Source organism: Neomonachus schauinslandi, chromosome 5 (assembly GCF_002201575.2).
Source record: "Neomonachus schauinslandi chromosome 5, ASM220157v2, whole genome shotgun sequence".
NCBI classification, from domain to species: domain Eukaryota; kingdom Metazoa; phylum Chordata; class Mammalia; order Carnivora; family Phocidae; genus Neomonachus; species Neomonachus schauinslandi.
Genome location: NC_058407.1, coordinates 56,779,497 through 56,796,683, shown reverse-complemented (window position 1 = coordinate 56,796,683; position 17,187 = coordinate 56,779,497). Strand labels below are relative to the sequence as shown.

Below are 17,187 nucleotides of genomic sequence, written 5' to 3'. Positions count from 1 at the left end.
ACATTCAATACTAAGCATATTGATCAACCTCTATGCCCACCCCCGTGAAAATGTGGAGACTCCTCCTTTCCCTAATATTTATTCATATTCCTTCACATTCCAGACCTCTTCCTTGGACTTTTTTTTTGTAAGCCCTGGATCAGGCACGTGCTCTGAAGATACCAAGCACACGCATGTCTGCGCTTGTGGCTTTGTCATGCACAGGAATGCCCTGGCTCGAAGAAGCTGTTCTTCACACTGAATTTCTAGCATATTCACACCCAGTTAGGAGGGGATATGGAAGAAGAAATGTGTACTAGCGGACACACCTGCAAATGTGTGACGGCTTGTTGGATGTTACTGTGCCCAACCCGGGCGAAATAGCTCGATGTTTTGCTCCTCTGGGTGTTCCCGAGTGTGATGCAATAACAACAAACAACGGCGTCATCATGAGATCACTGCGGGACAAGGGGAAAGGGGCGGGGAAGAGCGCTCCCTCGAGGGGAGGAGCCCTTTCACCCTGCCCTCGAAGCCGCACCTCTCCCTCTTCCGCTGGGTTTCTCCTGAGCCTCCTCCCTCGGATTAGCTCTCTTCCAGCGGCGGCCACAGAAAGCTCCGCTTTCAATCCGGGGAAGTTTAGGCTTTGCTCCTTATGAGAATCTATGGAAGCCCTACCCCCAGTTTAAGTTTCAGCCAATAAAGAACCTAAAGGAGGGGCCGGCAGGCGGGTCAGTGACGCAATGCAGACTGATTGGCATTCAGGCCACCGACGTCCTGGATTAGCCCCGAGTTTCGCCAATCCAGAGGCAGGGGTGGGACGGTGCAGGCGCAGAGGACTGGGTTTGGCTGGACTCGATTTAAAGAGACAGAAGCTGTCGGGGTCCAAGAAGACGGTCCCCAAGAACCTCCCCCCAAGTCCTTGGGACCACTTGGGTCCCCAAAGCTGGGGAGATGGTTTGCGGTGGCTTTGCCTGCTCCAAGAATGCGCTGTGCGCTCTCAACGTGGTCTACATGGTGAGGTTTTGGAGGTGGTTCGGGAAGCTTCAGGGCGGAAAGAGGAGTGGGGAGAATCTCTAGGGGACTTCCGCTGGGAAGAGGGGTGTACTGGGGGTTCCGGGAAGATTCCCGAGAACTTCCGGCGAAGAGGGAATTCCAGGGGACTTCCGTGGGAAGAGGAGAGACTTCCGGTGACCAGAGGGTTTGTCTGGGGGTGGGGGCGGATGAACCGAGGGCTGTGGGCATAAAGGCCCATTCCGCCCTCCTGGGAATTTGTTTCTCCCAAAATAGAAGTAATGGATGAAGCTAAAGTTTCCTTTTTTATATTCGTAGACTACTATCCCTGCTGCCCCCACTCCCATCCCAGCCATCCTGACCTCTGGTGGGTGCATACACCTGCTGTCCTTAGTTCACACAAACTCAGATCTCCTTTTTTGTCCCAAGACTCCCTGTAGGGCTTTTGGCTGTGCTAGAGTTCTTTTGAGATGTAACCTGTTCTATTTCCTGTAGCTGGTAGGCTTGTTGCTCATTGGAGTGGCTGCTTGGGGTAAGGGTCTGGGTCTGGTGTCCAGCATCCACATCATCGGAGGAGTCATTGCTGTGGGAGTCTTCCTTCTTCTCATCGCGGTGGCTGGACTGGTGGGTGCTGTCAACCACCACCAAGTACTGCTATTCTTCGTATCCTGACCTTAAGTGGGGTTCTTGGGAGGGCTGAATTGGCTAGGAATGTTTGAGAGGGGTAGACTTGAGGGATCTTGGGGACAGGTCTCCTGGCCCTGCCCTATACCATACTTCATGAAGCGAGCTGATGACTTTGTTTTCAACTAACACAGCTATGCAAGTTCTATGAACAGATGACAACAGATGGTTATTATAGGTGCAACATAAAGGAATCTAGGACTTTTTTTTTTTTCCCCATAACTCTTCCTCTCAGTACATGATCATCCTTGGGTTGGTCTTCATCTTCCAGTTTGGAATCTCTTGCTCATGTCTGGCTATTAACCGAAGCAAACAGGTAAGTGCATGTCCTCTCAGCTATTTGCTTTTTTTCCTCTACCCTCTAACTCCCTCCCCTCAGTCTGGACCTCTTAGTAACCCACTACCAGACTCTTCAGCTATTTGCTTCCTCTGCGAAGTCTGGGTAATTTTCCATGAGTATTTTCCAGAAGAACCCAGAGGTGGACTTTTATCATTTTCTGTATAATCCACCTTTGTTTCTGAGGGATGTTGACTGACTTTGCTGGAATAGGGAAATCGAGGCACTTGAACTAAGATCATGATATAAGAGCATTCTTAAGGTTAGCAGCATCCAATAATTTCCCTCTTGCCTATATTCTCCAGACAGATGTCATTAATGCTTCTTGGTGGGTCATGAGCAACAAGACCCGGGATGAACTGGAAAGAAGTTTTGATTGTTGTGGCTTGTTCAACCTCACAACCCTGTATCAACAGGATTACGCTTTCTGCACTGCAGTGAGTTGGTGCAGAGGTGGGGCCGGGGGCCGGAGGGTAGGAAAGCTGGTTAAGGACACTGCCCAGACTGGCAGATTTAAGAGTTTGAATGACTGTCTCTCTCTAGCAGCTCTCTTGCACTGGGGCCATGTGCAGAGAGGGCGGGAGGTATGGATACAAAGGTTAGAGAATTAGTCAAATGAGATTTCATTCTGTAGGATACTGATTAGAAACTAGTAAATAATTTCTGGGGCCCTTCACCACAGGTGTCAGGATAGGGCAGCCTAGCAACTCTGCATCCTCTAAACACACACATACGTGTTTTATTCTCAGATGTGTAAGAGCCGGAGCTCCACGTGCCAGATGTGTGGAGAAAAGTTTCTTAAGCATTCAGACAAAGCCCTGAAAATACTGGGGGGTGTTGGACTCTTCTTTAGCTTTACAGAGGTAACATTCTTCAGTTCTCTCATACATACACCCTTTCTGTCTTAGCTCCAGAGATTCAGAATTGCTGATAATCTCTTTCCCTTTGCTTTTTACAGATTCTTGGTGTTTGGCTAGCAATGAGATTTCGGAATCAGAAGGATCCTCGAGCTAACCCCAGTGCCTTTCTATAAGACTCTAGATCCTTCTGACTTCTCTCCTGCTCTCTATCCTCCCTAAGCTTTTTTTCCTCCCTTAGGGAAAACCTAGGGTCTGTAGCCCTTTTTGTTTGAGAAAAAGGAAGGGCCCTTTGCCACATCCCCCAAAGATGACTGAACAGCCAGGCTGTATGCCTTGACATGTTTAGTGGGAGCAAGATCATAAGGAATAAAGAACAACTTCCTCCCTCTCTCCCTAAGTGGATATGGGAAGCTCCTGGGAGTGCATGAGATGGGATGGGGGCTGGAGTCATTCCTGGCTCTGTTTCCCCGCTTTTCCCTTCAACATGCCAGACCACCTCAACACATCCTGGCCTGGCTCCAAGGGTAAATCAGGGATGGAACCAGGGAAAAAACCACCAAGAACTCTTTCTTACACTAAGCAGGACCCGGTGTGGGGAAGTTCAGTGAATATAAAAATAAAAGCCACTTAAACTCCACATTCAAAGAAACAATGTAAGTGCCTTTTCTTTTGCCAGTTGAGGGGCTCCGCTTGCCTACATAGACCCTGTGACCTAGGGAGAATCTTTTAAGATTCTATAGGAAAGTGCCATCTTCCAAATGGCTTTTCCCAATCCCCAAATGGCAAAGCCCATGAAAGGAAGAAACATTTAAAAAAAAAAAAAGACCGTATTTCTTTGTTTTCTTTTGTTTTTCCTGTATAAAAAAGATCCCAGTATCAAGATAGGAAAGGGGAGAACAAGGGACATACCCCTTGGTGTACGAAAATAAGGGGGCAGGAGAAGGATAAGCCTCAAAAGGGGGTGGGGGGATGTCATTAAGGCAGCAAAATATTCTCATAAAAAGTGGGAGGAGTTGTTTCCATAGCCTCAGAGATGAAGGCCGAGATGGCCTTACTCAACTGGGGGGCTCTCCACTCAAGTGTTCAAAGGAAGGGAAATGACAGCTTCTCTTCTCTCAGTATTGTTGCGGCCACTCCACTGCTCACTCTGGGTTACCTTCTGCCTTTTGTAGATAAGAGTGCTGCAGGGCTCGGAAGGCAGAGATTCGCTTGTGTGGGTTAAAAGTCAGCATCTCCTAAGATGGGGAGGCAAAGATCAAAAGACCATGAAGACAAAAACAAAAGAAAAAGAAAAAGAAAAAGACTTGCTCACCCCCAACAATACCCAGGATGGGCTCTTTTTCTACATCCCTCTTTGTGGATGGCCTATTCACAGCAACAGTAAAAACTAGCCCATCCACCAACCAACTCTTAGTAACCATGACGATTTGGGTCCTTTTTATACTGCTTTTATTCCCACCCCAACCTCACCCTGTGCCCATGCCCAAGCCCAGTACCAGCAGCAGCTGTGCTCCAGATTCCTCCATCTCAGGTACCACTGACTGCACTGGACGGGGCCCTCGGGGGGAAAAGGCTCCTCGGGGGAGAGACACATCTCGGGGCCAGTCATCCTCTGGGGGCAGCCCGATCAGGCTATGGGGAACAGGAGAGCTCTGGTCAAGAGGGTCCTTCTCCAGTCTCCACCTCCAGAGGCAGAGCCAATTGCCATCCAGGGCTCAGCAGAAAGAAGATTCAGAATGGAAAGTTCTTTTCCCCATGCTGGTCACTTACTCAAAGATTTTGCCTAACTGGTCAGCTTCAGAGTTTCCACAGAAGAGAGGCCTAAAGTGAGAAAAACACAGGTAGCAGTCATTTTCAAAGATATGGTAGTGGAATAATTATTGCTACTGGCTCCAAACAGAGGGTGCGGAGAATATAGGGATGTGAAGTTCCTAATTTCAGGACATTTCAGAGTTTCTGGTTAGGAACAAAATGGTCAGTAATATTTAAGTGAAAGAATACGCAGGGAATGGATGTGGCTTATGACTAAGAGATTTGGGAAACTCAAGAGTTCAGGAGACTTGGGTCCCATACTTGCGACGAAACATCTCTGCGAAGATACAGCCAACGCTCCACATGTCCACGGGTGTTGCGTATGTAGACTGCAGAAGAACTTCTGGAGCACGGTACCAGAGTGTAACAACCTGACCGGAATAAGAAAAGTAGATGAGAACCCTACGGGTTACCATGAACTACAACTGCTTGACTAAAGTCACGAAGCCCATGACTTCTCAACTGCTATGGTCAACCACTCTCCTACCCTCATCTTTCTACTGACCACAGGTGTAAGTGCCATCTGGTAGCTGTAGATTCTGGCCAGGCCAAAGTCAGCCAGCTTGACTGTCCCACCACTAGTCACCAGAATGTTCTCTGGCTTCAGGTCTCGGTGAACGATGCAGTTGGCATGAAGGAAATCTAGGCCTCTTAGAAACTGGCGCATCAGATCCTGGTTTGGAAGGAGGAGGAACAGAGGAACTGGAAACTAGGTACCATACCTGAAATCACAACAGGTTCTACTACAAAGGTCTCAATGTACCTTCTCAAGTGTCTACCCACCCTACTCACCTTGATGGTCTCCACTGGCAAACCTGGTGGGGGTGCCTTGTCCAGATAGGTCCTCAGGTCTTGGTCCACGTGCTCAAACACCAGGGTCACTTTGGTCTCCCGGTCAGTTCGGGCGGTGGCACAGACGTCCATCAGCCTGGCCAGAGCAAATGGTCACTCACTGATCAATCCCTTTGTTCCCAACATGGCCTCCCCTATTTCCTCAGGATCCCCACTTCTCTCCTGACCACCACTCCCCACCTATAAGCTGTCTTTTCCCCTTTACTGCCCACTCCTAACCCTCCACCGTCTCACCGGACAACGTTGGGATGCTCAAAAGCCTCCAGCCGCCTCAGTAAGGCCACCTCACGAACTGTGCTGATGGGAAGGCCCCCTCCAGCACCTCCTCCATTAGGGACTCTCACACTCTTGAGGGCCACGAAGTGGCCACTGTGGGGATCACGGGCCTTGTATACCGTTCCATAGGCACCAACACCAATCTCAGCCACTGGCTCATATCGAGGAGTAGCCATTCTCAGATCAGAGGAGACCCTACAATCACAAAGACTCCTAACACCGAAAATCCCTTCCAGAGTTCAGATGGTATGAGCCTGCAGCAATAAAGTGACTCCCACAGAAGACATCACAAAGACACCACCACCACCATCCCGTCCCTTCCCCAATCTTCCATGAGGCTGGCCCCTCAAGTAACACAATGACTCTAACCCCAACCCCTCCAGCCACGTGAAGCCCTAAAATAAAAAATTCCTTTTCCTTTGGGCCCGACCATCGCGCCCCGCACAAAGTTCTATCTCACACGACACACCCCTTGCATCGAAGACCCGACATCCAGGCCCTAAAATTACACCTCCCTATGACCACAAAGGAACAAATTACACCCTGCCCCACTTCCCGCCCTCGAGCAACCCTTCCATAACTTGTCCGCGTAGGCAGCCGTGGAGAGCGAAAACGGTCCCCATTCCTGGGAAGGGGCTATGCTTACCTCACTCCGTGCCGGGAGCTGCGGGGGCGGCCCGTTATCGGGGCCCCGGAGCCAGATCCTGCGGCGCCATACACTCGAGCTCTGTCCCGGGAAGCTGGACGCTACGGGCCCGACTATAGACACAGGCCGCAAGCTAGAGCGGCCCCCTTACCCCCACCCTCACCATGTGACCAGCTGCCAAAGAGGCGCGCGGAAACTGGCGGGGCGGGGCGAAAGCCGGACGTTCGGAGCACGTGACGAGCCACTCATGCGCAGAGGGGTACCCAGGAGAGGCTTTGACTGGGAAGGGGGTGGGTAGGGGAAAGGGGCGGGGGAGGGGAAAGATGGCAGCCACGTGATCTGTTGCTATCACACGTGACCGCTCGACTGCGCTCTGAGGAGCAGAGGTGTGGTTACGCGGCGGGGCACGTGACTGACTGCCAGACCCTGGCGGCGTTGAGGGGGCGGGGGAGACGAGAGAGGGTGGAGTCCAATGCGGTGCCATGGCAACCTGGGCCACCCAGATCCCAACTCAGGGCTGCAGGCCGAGCCTGAACGCTTCTCCAGTCTCACTACACACTGCTCCTCTCTCACTCTCCATATGGTGGTCAGGGATCGGGAGGATGGGACGGGGGTCGAGAGGTGGTGCTGTAGCCTTTCCGCTTCCCTGCCATGGGAAAACATATTCTCATTTGTGTCTTTGTTTCATTCATTCACTCATCCAACAAAATTTTTACTGAGTGCTTGCTTCCTGTGTGCATGAGGAGTTTTTTGGGCGTCTCCGTCACTAGCCCTTTAAAGTTTTGATGAGGCTGTCTGTGAAGATGTAGCCAACAGTGTGGTCGTATAAAATAGTAGACAATACCCATTTGAGGGCAAAACTAGGATCAAAGGATTGATGGAGAGTAGATTAATGCAGTAATCCGACAGGAAGAGTGTCAAGGTAATGCCCTCCCCTCTTCTAAATTCCACCCCTTCCTGGTAGTGTTAAAATAACGCTTTCTGGCAGAGAAGTTATCAATGAGCAAGAGACAGGAATACTTAACCTTTAAGCTTCTTTCCAACACTTAGATGCTATGATATATGTGTGTCTGTATATGTGTATATAAGTGTGTATATTTTACACATTATATAGATGGATAGATACAAGAGTGAGCATGTGCAGGGAAGTTACCTCCACCACCACCTCGGACCATGGCATTGCATGAGAATGATTTGTGCTCTTCTACAAATCCTGTGACTCCTTGTTTGGGGTCATTCTGCTTCCCTCTTTTCCCCAGTGCAAGCTTTCTTAGCCCTTGCTCCTGGCCAGAACACAGACTTTTCAAAATAGCCTCTGCTCACAGACACTTAGGTAGACAACAGACAGGTTTCTCTGACTTTCCTTGTCTTTTTTTTTTTTTTTTTTACTTTCCTTGTCTTACTGGTTCCTGGCTCCAACTTCTTTTTTAATCTCCTAAGCCTTTAGGGGAATGGGACTAAGGAGGGAAGGGATCAGTATCTCATTTGCAAGAAATTGTCTAAAATCTGAAACCATTTTATAACTCTATTTGCCACTCCTTCCACTTTTTTAAAAAAAGATTTTATTTATTTGAGAGAGAAAGAGAGAGAGAGAACAAGGGGGGAGGGGCAGAGGGAGAAGCAGACTCCCTGCAGAGCAGGGAGCCTGTCACAGGACTCTATCCCAGGACCCTGGGATCATGACCTGACCTGAAGGCAGATGCTTAACCGACTGTGCTACCCAGGCACTGCCCGCCACTCCTTCCACCTTAACTTCTATTCTCCTTAACCATCTAGTGGAGGATGTAAGAACTCAGGCTTGAGATGACTATAAACCACACTCCAGGGCAAAATGGAATACAGGTAGGTACAGATTCCCCCTCTTGCATTCTGATAGTTGTAGCTCTGGGCCCTTGCTGGCAAGGGCAACTGGGACACTGGAAAGAAAAACCTCAAGATCTAAACTGGCTCAGGGGCTTCTGAGGTGAATGTTTTATTGGCTCTCTTGCTGGGACTGGTTGGTTTATAAACCTTCTGGCAGGCAAAGTGAGTTTGTCAAATTTCTTTCCTACACCAACAGGGTCCACTTCAGCTTCACCTTCCACAGCTTACTGTCTTTAGAATAAAAGTCATCCTCTATGTTGCCTTGGGTTCCAGCCCCCTTTGTGATTCATCCATCCATCCATCCAAAACATTTGAATACTTTATAAAAGCATTACTCTCCTTAATCTCTTTTCTTGAGGAGACTTCGTTTGGCAGTCTGTCCCTGGTTCCATACCCTCCCTTCTCCTGTTAATTACTCTTTTACTAATTAATTTTTTTCCAGTGTGTTTGACCCAGAGGGCTCCTCTGCAATCCGTTTTCCCTCAGCGTTGGAGAGGGAGGACATAAGTGTAAGGCAGAGATAATGTGATGAGGGGGAAGAGCTGGTTCTTAGGTCAAGGCCTCTGTAAAAGCAAAACCAAAGAGCTGCGTGTGTGTAGGTGTGTGTGTGGTATTCACTTCACTGTAGTGTGGTGGGGCAGGAGAGTACCAGGAAAGACACTCTCATCCCTTTAGCACTCTTGTCTCCCTTGCTCACTCACCTTCCTCAAGCATTACAATTACACACTCTGTTTTTCATACAATCCGATTGCATCCCTTACACACTCATCTGTTTTCCACTGTCCCACACCGTGCACACTTTTCGGTCTTTTGTGTAAAAGTGTTTATTGCTTGAGTCCATCTCTTGCTCACCTTCCTCACACCTCAGACCCTTGCATAGCTCTTTCTTTGCACACTCCCATCTTGCACAAGCTTCTCCCTCCCTGGTGCACCTGTGTCTTTGACCACTCACCTTCCATCCTTACCCGCTCACCACCCCTCCCCCAGACCCCCATTAACACACCTATTCTCCTACCCGTGTGTACACCCCCCTTCCTTGGCCACTCCCCTCCCTCCACCCTCCCCCGGGCTCGCACACTCGCCCCCGCCTCTGGGGACACCTGCTCGTGCGGGGCAGGGCGGGGATGCGCAGCCGCGGCCACTTCTCTTCTCCCGCTCCCCGCCCCGCCCCTCCCTCCATCCCTCACCGGCTCCCCGGCTCCCGCCCCGCCCGCCCCGCCCGCCCGCCGCTCCGGGGGGGGTCTCCGCCGCCGCCGCCGCCGGAAGGAGCCGCCATTTGCCACCGCCGAGCGCACGGGCCGAGCCGAGCCGGAGCCGGGAACCTGAGCGGGACTGGGGCCAGCAGGACGGCGATGGGGGGCGGCCCCGCCGCAGGAGGACTGGGGCGCGTAACCCCGGGGGCCCGGCCCGCTCCAGACCCGGACCCGTGGGGCGCGGCACCTTGAGGTTCCCCTCCCCGCCCCCTGCCCCGGCCATGGCTGCCCGCCCCGCCGCCCCCGGGCCACCAGCCCTCTCGGCCCCGCAAGCCCCGGAACCCCGGCTGTGGCAGCAGTAAACGGCGCTCTCAGGCCCCGAAGACCCCGGCCGGGCTCGGCTCTCCAGCGCGCGCCCCCTTCCCGGCCTTGTCCTCTCCCTTCCCCCCCGCCGCCCTAGAGCCCCCCTTGCACGCCGCCTCCCGCCCCCCCGGCGCCCGGACGATGCTCAAGTCTCGGCTCCGCATGTTTCTGAACGAGCTGAAGCTGCTGGTGCTGACGGGCGGGGGGCGGCCCCGGGCCGAGCCGCAGCCCCGGGGGGGGCGGGGGAGGCGGCTGCGGCTGGGCGCCCTTCGCCGGCTGCTCGACCCGGGACGGCGACGGCGACGAAGAGGAGTACTACGGGTCGGAGCCGCGGGCCCGGGGCCTGGCCGGCGACAAGGAGCCGCGGGCCGGACCCCCGCCGCCGCCCGCGCCGCCGCCGCCGCCTCCGGGCGCGCTGGACGCCCTGTCGCTCAGCAGCAGCCTGGACAGCGGGCTCCGAACCCCCCAGTGCCGAATCTGCTTCCAGGGTCCGGAGCAGGTCAGGCCTGGGCACCGGGCGGGGCGGGGAGGGGTGGGGGCGCGCGCACCTGGGGCGCCCTTGCCGACCACGAACAGGGGGCGGGGCCTGAGGAGGCAGGGCGGGACCCAGGACCCAGGACCCAGAGTGGGTACCGGGTGCGGCTGGGGGGGCTTGGCTGGAGAGTCCGGGAGCGCACGTTTGGGGTGGAGGAGGTCAGGAGTTTCCAGGGAAAGGGTGGGGCTTTCTCCTGGGAGGGCTCCAAATCCCTCTCATCCACTAACGGGGACAGCCTTTCTGCCCCACTTCTCTCACCCCGGGGTCTCTGTAGGCTGAGGGGCCTATTCACTCGGAGGTGGGCAGAGTGCTTCTGTTCCCCCTTTGAAGGGAGGGGCCCTGCTGGCGCCCTTGCCTCACTCAATATTTCTCTCCATGGGGCACTTTTCTTCACTTCCCATTCCGTAACTTTCCATCTCATTCCAAAGAGTACTCTTTGTTTAAATGTTATGGACAAAGTTGTCCCGGGATAGTGCTGGGGGGTGGGGGGTGTCTGTCATGAGAAATTATTCCTTGATTAAAGGGGGACACCCTCCGTTCCCACACCCAGGATCTCTCCCCGCTTTTTGATACTTGGAGCTGAGGACAATAACCCATCCCAGTCTGCACCACACGTGTGAAATACTTTACAGCGATGGGAAGGAGGAGGAAGGCATGGCTCAGAAGCTCTGACCCTCCCGTCCCTCCAGATCCTAAGCGGTAGCTTTCCATTTGGGAAGCCTTAAAGAGCACCCTCCCCAAATTTTAGGAAAGGAGGAGACCCAGTCATTCCCCCCCACCCCCACCCCATTTCTTTTTATCCTTCGTCTATTTGGTCAGGGAAGTTTACCTTCAGCTCTAACTTTTTTCTTTTTTGCTGTGGCTTTAGCCTCTTGCCCTATTTTGGGTGAAAGGCTTGAGGTGTTTTGTTTTGTTTTTTGTTTTTTTTTTAACGTTGGGGAATGACTGATATGGAGGGGTTTCCCTCTCGGGTTGGAGAGGAGTGGGGTCGGGTGGTGACAGCTGACGGGGACCCTCCTCACTCTTCCTCCAGGGGGAGCTCCTGAGCCCCTGCCGCTGCGACGGCTCAGTGCGCTGCACACACCAGCCCTGCCTCATCCGCTGGATTAGTGAGAGGGGCTCCTGGAGCTGTGAGCTCTGCTACTTCAAATACCAGGTCCTGGCGATCAGCACCAAGAACCCGCTGCAGGTGAGGTGCAAGGAGAGAACTTCCAGACGGGGGCAAAGGCCTTTCAGCAGTCACAATCAGGGACTCTCCAGGGAGCCTATTTATCTGTTTCATCTTTCCTCAAAGTTACCCCTACCCACTGTTATCACAATCTCCTGTCTGCCTGTAAATCCTCCCTTCATTTATTCACATTTATTGGGTGCCACCTGTATTCCAGGCACTGTTCTAGGCACTGAGACAGGAAAAAAAAGGCAGCAGCAGAAGATGATGATGATAGCAAACATGGTGTGTTTTCTATGTGTTACACTCTTGGTGTATAGTAACTCATTTAATCTTCATAATAATCCTATTAGTTATGTGCCATTATTATCTCCATTTTAAAGATGAGGATATTGATGCTCAAAGAGATATAAAAACCTTCCCAAAGTTACTCAGCAAGTAAGTGATGGAGTTAGGATTTGGAATTCAAACCTAGATGGTCTGGTCAGAGCACTTGCCTGATCCTGCCTTCCTAAAATAAGACAAATGGTCTCAAACAATGTGAAAAGTGCTCCATACTATGTTTGATCAGGGCACAGAGGAGACAGATTGCTAATCCTGCCTGAAGGGTTTCAGGAAGGCTCTGGAGCATCTTCCTCTTCAGGGCCACTCATCACCTGACCCTCCTTCTCTTTCTGTAACTTTTTGGAGCCCTTTCTCCCACACAGTGGCAGGCCATCTCCCTGACGGTCATCGAGAAGGTCCAGATCGCAGCCATAGTCCTGGGCTCGCTCTTCCTCGTCGCCAGCATCTCCTGGCTTGTCTGGTCCTCACTCAGCCCTTCAGCCAAGTGGCAACGGCAGGATCTGCTCTTTCAGATCTGCTACGGCATGTACGGCTTCATGGATGTCGTCTGCATAGGTGAGGGCCCCTCTCTCCCCCTTACCTGCTCAGTGTCTTCCTGCAGCTCACACACTTAACTTTCCTTGCCCATTCCCTCAGCTCCACAGCCACATCTTCTATGATTGGGAGCCTCTAAGGCTATCTTGGTGCCTCTCCCTTCCCTGCTTCCTCAGGCCTTTTACAGACTCCATCTCCTCACTCTGGAGAAATACTTGCTTAAGTACCTTTGGCCTAGGTCTGGGCAGCAGGTGACCCTGGATTTCTTCTCCCTTTTGCTCAGGCCTCATCGTCCACGAAGGCTCCTCCGTCTACCGCATCTTCAAGCGCTGGCAGGCAGTGAACCAGCAGTGGAAGGTCCTGAATTATGACAAGACCAAGGACATAGGAGGAGATGCAGGGGGAGGGACGGCAGGGAAGCCGGGCCCCAGGACCTCACGGACGGGCCCCCTCTCTGGGGCTACCAGCCGCCCCCCGGCTGCCCAGCGCATGCGGACGCTCTTGCCTCAGCGCTGTGGTTACACAATCCTGCACCTCCTTGGACAGCTGCGGCCACCAGATGCCCGTTCCAGTTCCCATTCTGGCCGAGAGGTTGTCATGAGGGTCACCACGGTCTGAAACTGAATTCCAGGAGCAGGGATCTTGAGTCGATGCATCGGCCAGAGATAACCTGTCATGGCTGCTGGAGGTACCACCTGGACAAGGTGTTTGGGGCACACTGCCCCCACCACTGAGGATCTCTGTGGGCAGCCTCAAGCTGGAGACATTGTCTGGCCTCTACTACCCACTGGGTGGAGACACCTGGATGACATTCCAGTCCCCACCGATAGCTCCTCACACTCATCCTGGGGCAGCCAGTGGGCAGGTGGGGAGAGCACCTTTTCTTCCCTAGAGAACCGTCCTTACCTCAGCTCCTAGGGCCTCCAGCCCCCCAGCTCCACCATGGTGACTTGGTGAAGGGGGACCAGTGCCAGAAGAAAGGGGTTGTAGACCCCCCATTCCCCACCCCATGGCCACAGGGCAGCTGGCAATAAGACTAGTATACATTGACCTCCCGTTCCCTGCATGAGGGCGGGGGGACCTCCCCCTGCTCCACCCCCCATTGCATGGGGGGAGGGCATAAAGAATCATTTATATGCACGTGGAGACTCCTTTCTCATCTGGGGCTTTTCTGGAGGGTTGGGAGGTGTGGGGAGGTTTCTCTGCAGGGGTTGCAAATCCCAAATGCAGCAGTGGGTTCTGAGCTGGAGGTGTGACTCCCACTTGCTGGCGAATAATTCACAGTGGCTGCTAGGTGGCAGTGCTCAGAGGTATCTAAGGGGTGGACCTGCCACCTGCAAGTTGTATGATTTAGAAGAAAAAAAAAAATCTCTCCGCCGTGGTTTTCCTGTCTACCTCATAGGGTTGGAATGAGGATAAATGAGGGACAGGTTGAATGCCATTGCAAAGAAAATTAGTGATGGCGTAAAAAGATTTCTAGACTAGTTGATGGTCCATTTATTTCAAATAGTAGCTGGTTAACAAATTCCAGAATGTGTTTTTTCATCTGGAGTTGCACAGAACCTTGGAAATTTGTGTTGAGTATCATAATAGAAATGGAAATATGAGGGGAAATGGATATTGCAAATGTGAAGGATGGTGGTTATTTGCAAAAATGAGAGCTCCTCCAACCCCCTAAACACGGGGCTGGGGAAGGATGGAGCTATCCTTCTTGCTCTGGGGATCTTGTGGGTTCTATTAGTCCCTCCCAGGTAATGTGTGCACCCAGGGAAGTGGTGTGAAATGAATTTGGACTCATTTGGAGTGAGACAGACAGAATGTCCCCATGTTATGAATCTCCAACCCCGGCTTAAGCTACTCCTATGGCAGTTCAGGGTCACAGGTCTGATCCTGTGCCCCAGCTAGTGGTATTAACTAGGAAGTATTGTGCCTGGAGGCAGCTGTGTAGAGGGCTGTTGTTTATAGAGAAAGGGTTTGGGAAGGACTGGTTAAAATGTGGGTCAACCTGAGGCCTTCACCCTTTCTCCTGAGGCCTTGGGGCTGTGTATTATATGAATGATGGTGTCTTTTAAGTGAACTATTCATCAGCAATTAAAATAATTACTTCATACATTGTTAAGTCAGATCCAGACGCCTTTCCTATTATTGGTCCTTTTCTCAGGAAGGTTCTGCTCTGCCTCCTCCCTGGGGATGTTTTGGGGGAAATGCTTCTCTACTAAAGGTCACACATACTTGCCCTGGAAATGGTCTTCCTTTGTCCTTCTCTGAAAGGGGGAGTCTTGGCTGCTGTCCATGGTGCTGGCACTCAGACTTGCCTGGGAATGTTCACATTGAAGCCAGACTCAGGTTTGAGTCCCTGGAAGTATTGAGGTGTATCACTTCTAACCTCTGAGGAGATCAAAAAGAGGGGACAGAGGCCAAGTGCTCCATTTTTTTCCAGTGGGATATCGTTTCCCTAGAGAGACAACCCTATATATTCTCCACCTGGGAAGACAGAAGGGCCAGACTTTCCTGATTTGCTATTCACAAAATAGCTGGTGGGGGCCAGAAGGGAGATAGCAAATCAGAGTGACTACTATTACCTATCCTGGCAAATATGACCGGTGGGTATGCCACAGGTGGGGTTTCTTGTGCCAAGCCCAGACTGTTCCTCATGATGGCCCTCCATGGAAGCTTAGACATGCCAAAGAACATACACACACAAACACACCCTCTCTGATTCCACTCTGGGTCCTAAAACTGGGCCAGGCGAGACAGTATGTTTCCCTCCCTTTCAGTACCATGGGAGTCTTGCTTGATATAGGGGTTAGGACCAGCAATCAGTATGGTCCCTTCTCCTTCCCTTTTTCCAACTTAAAGAGATTCTTGTCACAAAAGCGTGATGGGAACTGCTGCCCTCCTCAAGTAGATCAGTCGTACTTGCCCAGTGAGGAATGTGGGTGTACAGAATTCTCATCACTGATTCCAGGGGAAAGAATGTGAGAGGAAGCTGGGCTTTATTCTCCTTCAAAGTTCGGATCTGCTAAAAATCAGGTCAGTTTGGTTCAGGTTAAGCTTAGTGATAGGGGAGTGGGGGTGGACACAGAATACGGTAGAGGAGTTGAGAGGTGGGGCAGTAAGGGCACACAAACCTTGGTCTCTGCACAAGGCCTCAGGCATACTGTGCCGCTCTGTACATCTTACAAAGATAGATGCCCTTGGAAGGCCCAGCGGCAGACAGCCTCTGTGGTCAGGGAGCCCTGCCTAGGGCAGGGGGCCAGGCTTGTGGAGGAGGAGGAGGCAGGGGGCAAGTCCTGACATGGGGAGGGCAATCTAGGCTAGGGAGGGGCTGCAGGAAGTGTGCTGAGAGATTGATTTGTATGGAAGATGAGTTAATCCGTATACATCACAAGGGGAGAACTGTGCCCAGACTCTGGGGGGCCAGAGAATGCTGACTGAGGGAAACAGAGGCTCCTTCTGCCCTCCCCACTTCTGCCTCAGTGCCCCAGGGCTTCCGGCCACCCCCACACTCGGCTTTCATCCCGTCTGTCTGACTTCACTTCTGTGCCTGTATCTGTCTTTCTCTGAAGGAAATTACCTCGGAGCAACTTTTCCAGAGAGGGCAGATATCCTTTGGTCCTGGCAGTCCAGGTTCCAAAAGCACTTCCACCAAAGAGTCTGTTGCCTCGGCCATCTCTGCAAATCCCTAGCTCCCCAACCCATTTTTAAAGGCTAACCCTTGGTGTTACTTCTCACCACCACCCCATTAATCTCTTACAGGGAGCCAGACTCTGGCTCTTCCCAGTACAGACAGAACAGTGTTGGGTTTGTGATGCAAACCACTCTCTCAGGTGTCTAGACCTCCCATTGTTATGGAGGTCACTCCCAGGATCAGATAAATCAAAGTAGGGGATTTGGTGAGGGTCTTGCCTCCAGGACTTGTGGAAGAGAAGTAAGTCAAAAACCAAGGATGGAACATTTCATTCTTTTATTTCAAAACTATGAATATTAAAAAATTCCAATATATAAAAGGAAGGCTTAAGCAGGTATAAGGCCAAAAGATGTCTGCCCAGGAACTAAATGGTGGGACAAACGAACCCCTAATAGTGACCAGAGAGTCAAGGAGAGTTTTAAAACATCATAAACCAGGTGAGGGCAGAAAGATGAGGAAGAAGAAGAGTAGACAGAGTCTGGTAAGCTGCTTATCCCTTCTGCCACATGGTCCAGATTCAATCTGAGAACCCGTATGGCATCACCCAATTAGGGGATATAAAGACATTTGAATAAGGTCTCATTCTTCCTCTCAAAGAGCTCACATGCAAGAAGGGAAGACCAACCAGGTGCAGACCAGATGCATAATTTCTGAGCTCATGTGGTGATAAGTGCTTACCCAGCAGCTCCTGAACACTGTGGAAGCCCCAATTCCATTTTGGAATGATTTCTCCACTGCCCCGTTACATCCCGGAGAGAGGCATTCAGGCCAAAGGGAAGGTGAAGGGCTTATATGGAGTGTTTGAGAACAGGATGGGGCCCAGCTCCTGAACACTGTGGAAGCCCCAAAAGGGCAGTGGTTGAATCCTTCCTCAGGCCACCCAACATTGTTAAGATCTAAGCTGGCCCTTGAAGGATGCATATGATAAGACCAGGAGAAAAGCTGAGTAGGCAGAGGGACTATGGTTTTCACAGGGCCTGATGGGTCAGGCCAAGGCACATTTCACACCTTGGTCAGGGCTGCTTCAAGCAGTTTGCT

The 17,187-nt window shown here is 51.9% G+C and overlaps 3 protein-coding genes across 6 annotated transcripts; 2 read left to right on the top strand and 1 right to left on the bottom strand.

Moving 5' to 3' along the window:
* The first annotated feature begins 732 nt into the window (after positions 1-732).
* On the top strand, positions 733-3,232 carry TSPAN31 (tetraspanin 31). 4 transcript variants are annotated; one of them, XM_021687303.2, is made up of 6 exons: positions 733-993; positions 1,486-1,614; positions 1,910-1,990; positions 2,317-2,448; positions 2,761-2,874; positions 2,970-3,232. In XM_021687303.2, the coding sequence occupies exons 1-6, from the start codon at positions 931-933 to the stop codon at positions 3,042-3,044; spliced, it is 594 nt and encodes a 197-aa protein (XP_021542978.1). In that variant the 5' UTR covers positions 733-930; the 3' UTR covers positions 3,045-3,232. The 4 variants fall into 4 exon arrangements, with proteins under 4 accessions (XP_021542978.1, XP_021542977.1, XP_044770711.1 ...); XM_021687302.1 differs by having other exon boundaries at positions 1,486-1,653; XM_044914776.1 differs by lacking the exon at positions 1,486-1,614.
* A 455-nt stretch (positions 3,233-3,687) lies between these two features.
* On the bottom strand, positions 3,688-6,695 carry CDK4 (cyclin dependent kinase 4). The gene is made up of 8 exons (XM_021687301.2): positions 6,458-6,695; positions 5,770-6,006; positions 5,476-5,611; positions 5,189-5,356; positions 4,945-5,054; positions 4,642-4,692; positions 4,368-4,503; positions 3,688-4,106 (listed from the first exon to the last, which is right to left on the bottom strand). Exons 2-8 carry the CDS (start codon positions 5,985-5,987, stop codon positions 4,014-4,016), a joined length of 912 nt encoding a protein of 303 aa, XP_021542976.1. The 5' UTR covers positions 5,988-6,006; positions 6,458-6,695; the 3' UTR covers positions 3,688-4,013.
* A 3,314-nt stretch (positions 6,696-10,009) lies between these two features.
* MARCHF9 (membrane associated ring-CH-type finger 9) lies at positions 10,010-13,892 on the top strand. Its single transcript, XM_021687304.2, is given in 5 exon segments — positions 10,010-10,119; positions 10,121-10,375; positions 11,445-11,600; positions 12,287-12,479; positions 12,742-13,892. Coding segments are annotated over 5 exon segments (1,041 nt in total). The 5' UTR covers positions 10,010-10,017; the 3' UTR covers positions 13,077-13,892.
* Positions 13,893-17,187: the final 3,295 nt, after the last annotated feature.

Bases quoted from the DNA above. Each gene is read 5' to 3' on its own strand.
- CDK4 (XM_021687301.2), bottom strand. From the start codon at position 5,987: ATGGCTACTCCTCGATATGAGCCAGTGGCTGAGATTGGTGTTGGTGCC. The intron at 5,612-5,769 runs GTGAGACGGTGG...TGCTCTGGCCAG, and splicing joins GAGCATCCCAACGTTGTCCG to GCTGATGGACGTCTGTGCCA. The intron at 5,357-5,475 runs GTGAGTAGGGTG...CTTCCAAACCAG, and splicing joins TGCCAGTGGAGACCATCAAG to GATCTGATGCGCCAGTTTCT.
- TSPAN31 (XM_021687302.1), top strand. From the start codon at position 931: ATGGTTTGCGGTGGCTTTGCCTGCTCCAAGAATGCGCTGTGCGCTCTC. The intron at 1,991-2,316 runs GTAAGTGCATGT...TATATTCTCCAG, and splicing joins CTATTAACCGAAGCAAACAG to ACAGATGTCATTAATGCTTC. The intron at 2,449-2,760 runs GTGAGTTGGTGC...TTTTATTCTCAG, and splicing joins ATTACGCTTTCTGCACTGCA to ATGTGTAAGAGCCGGAGCTC.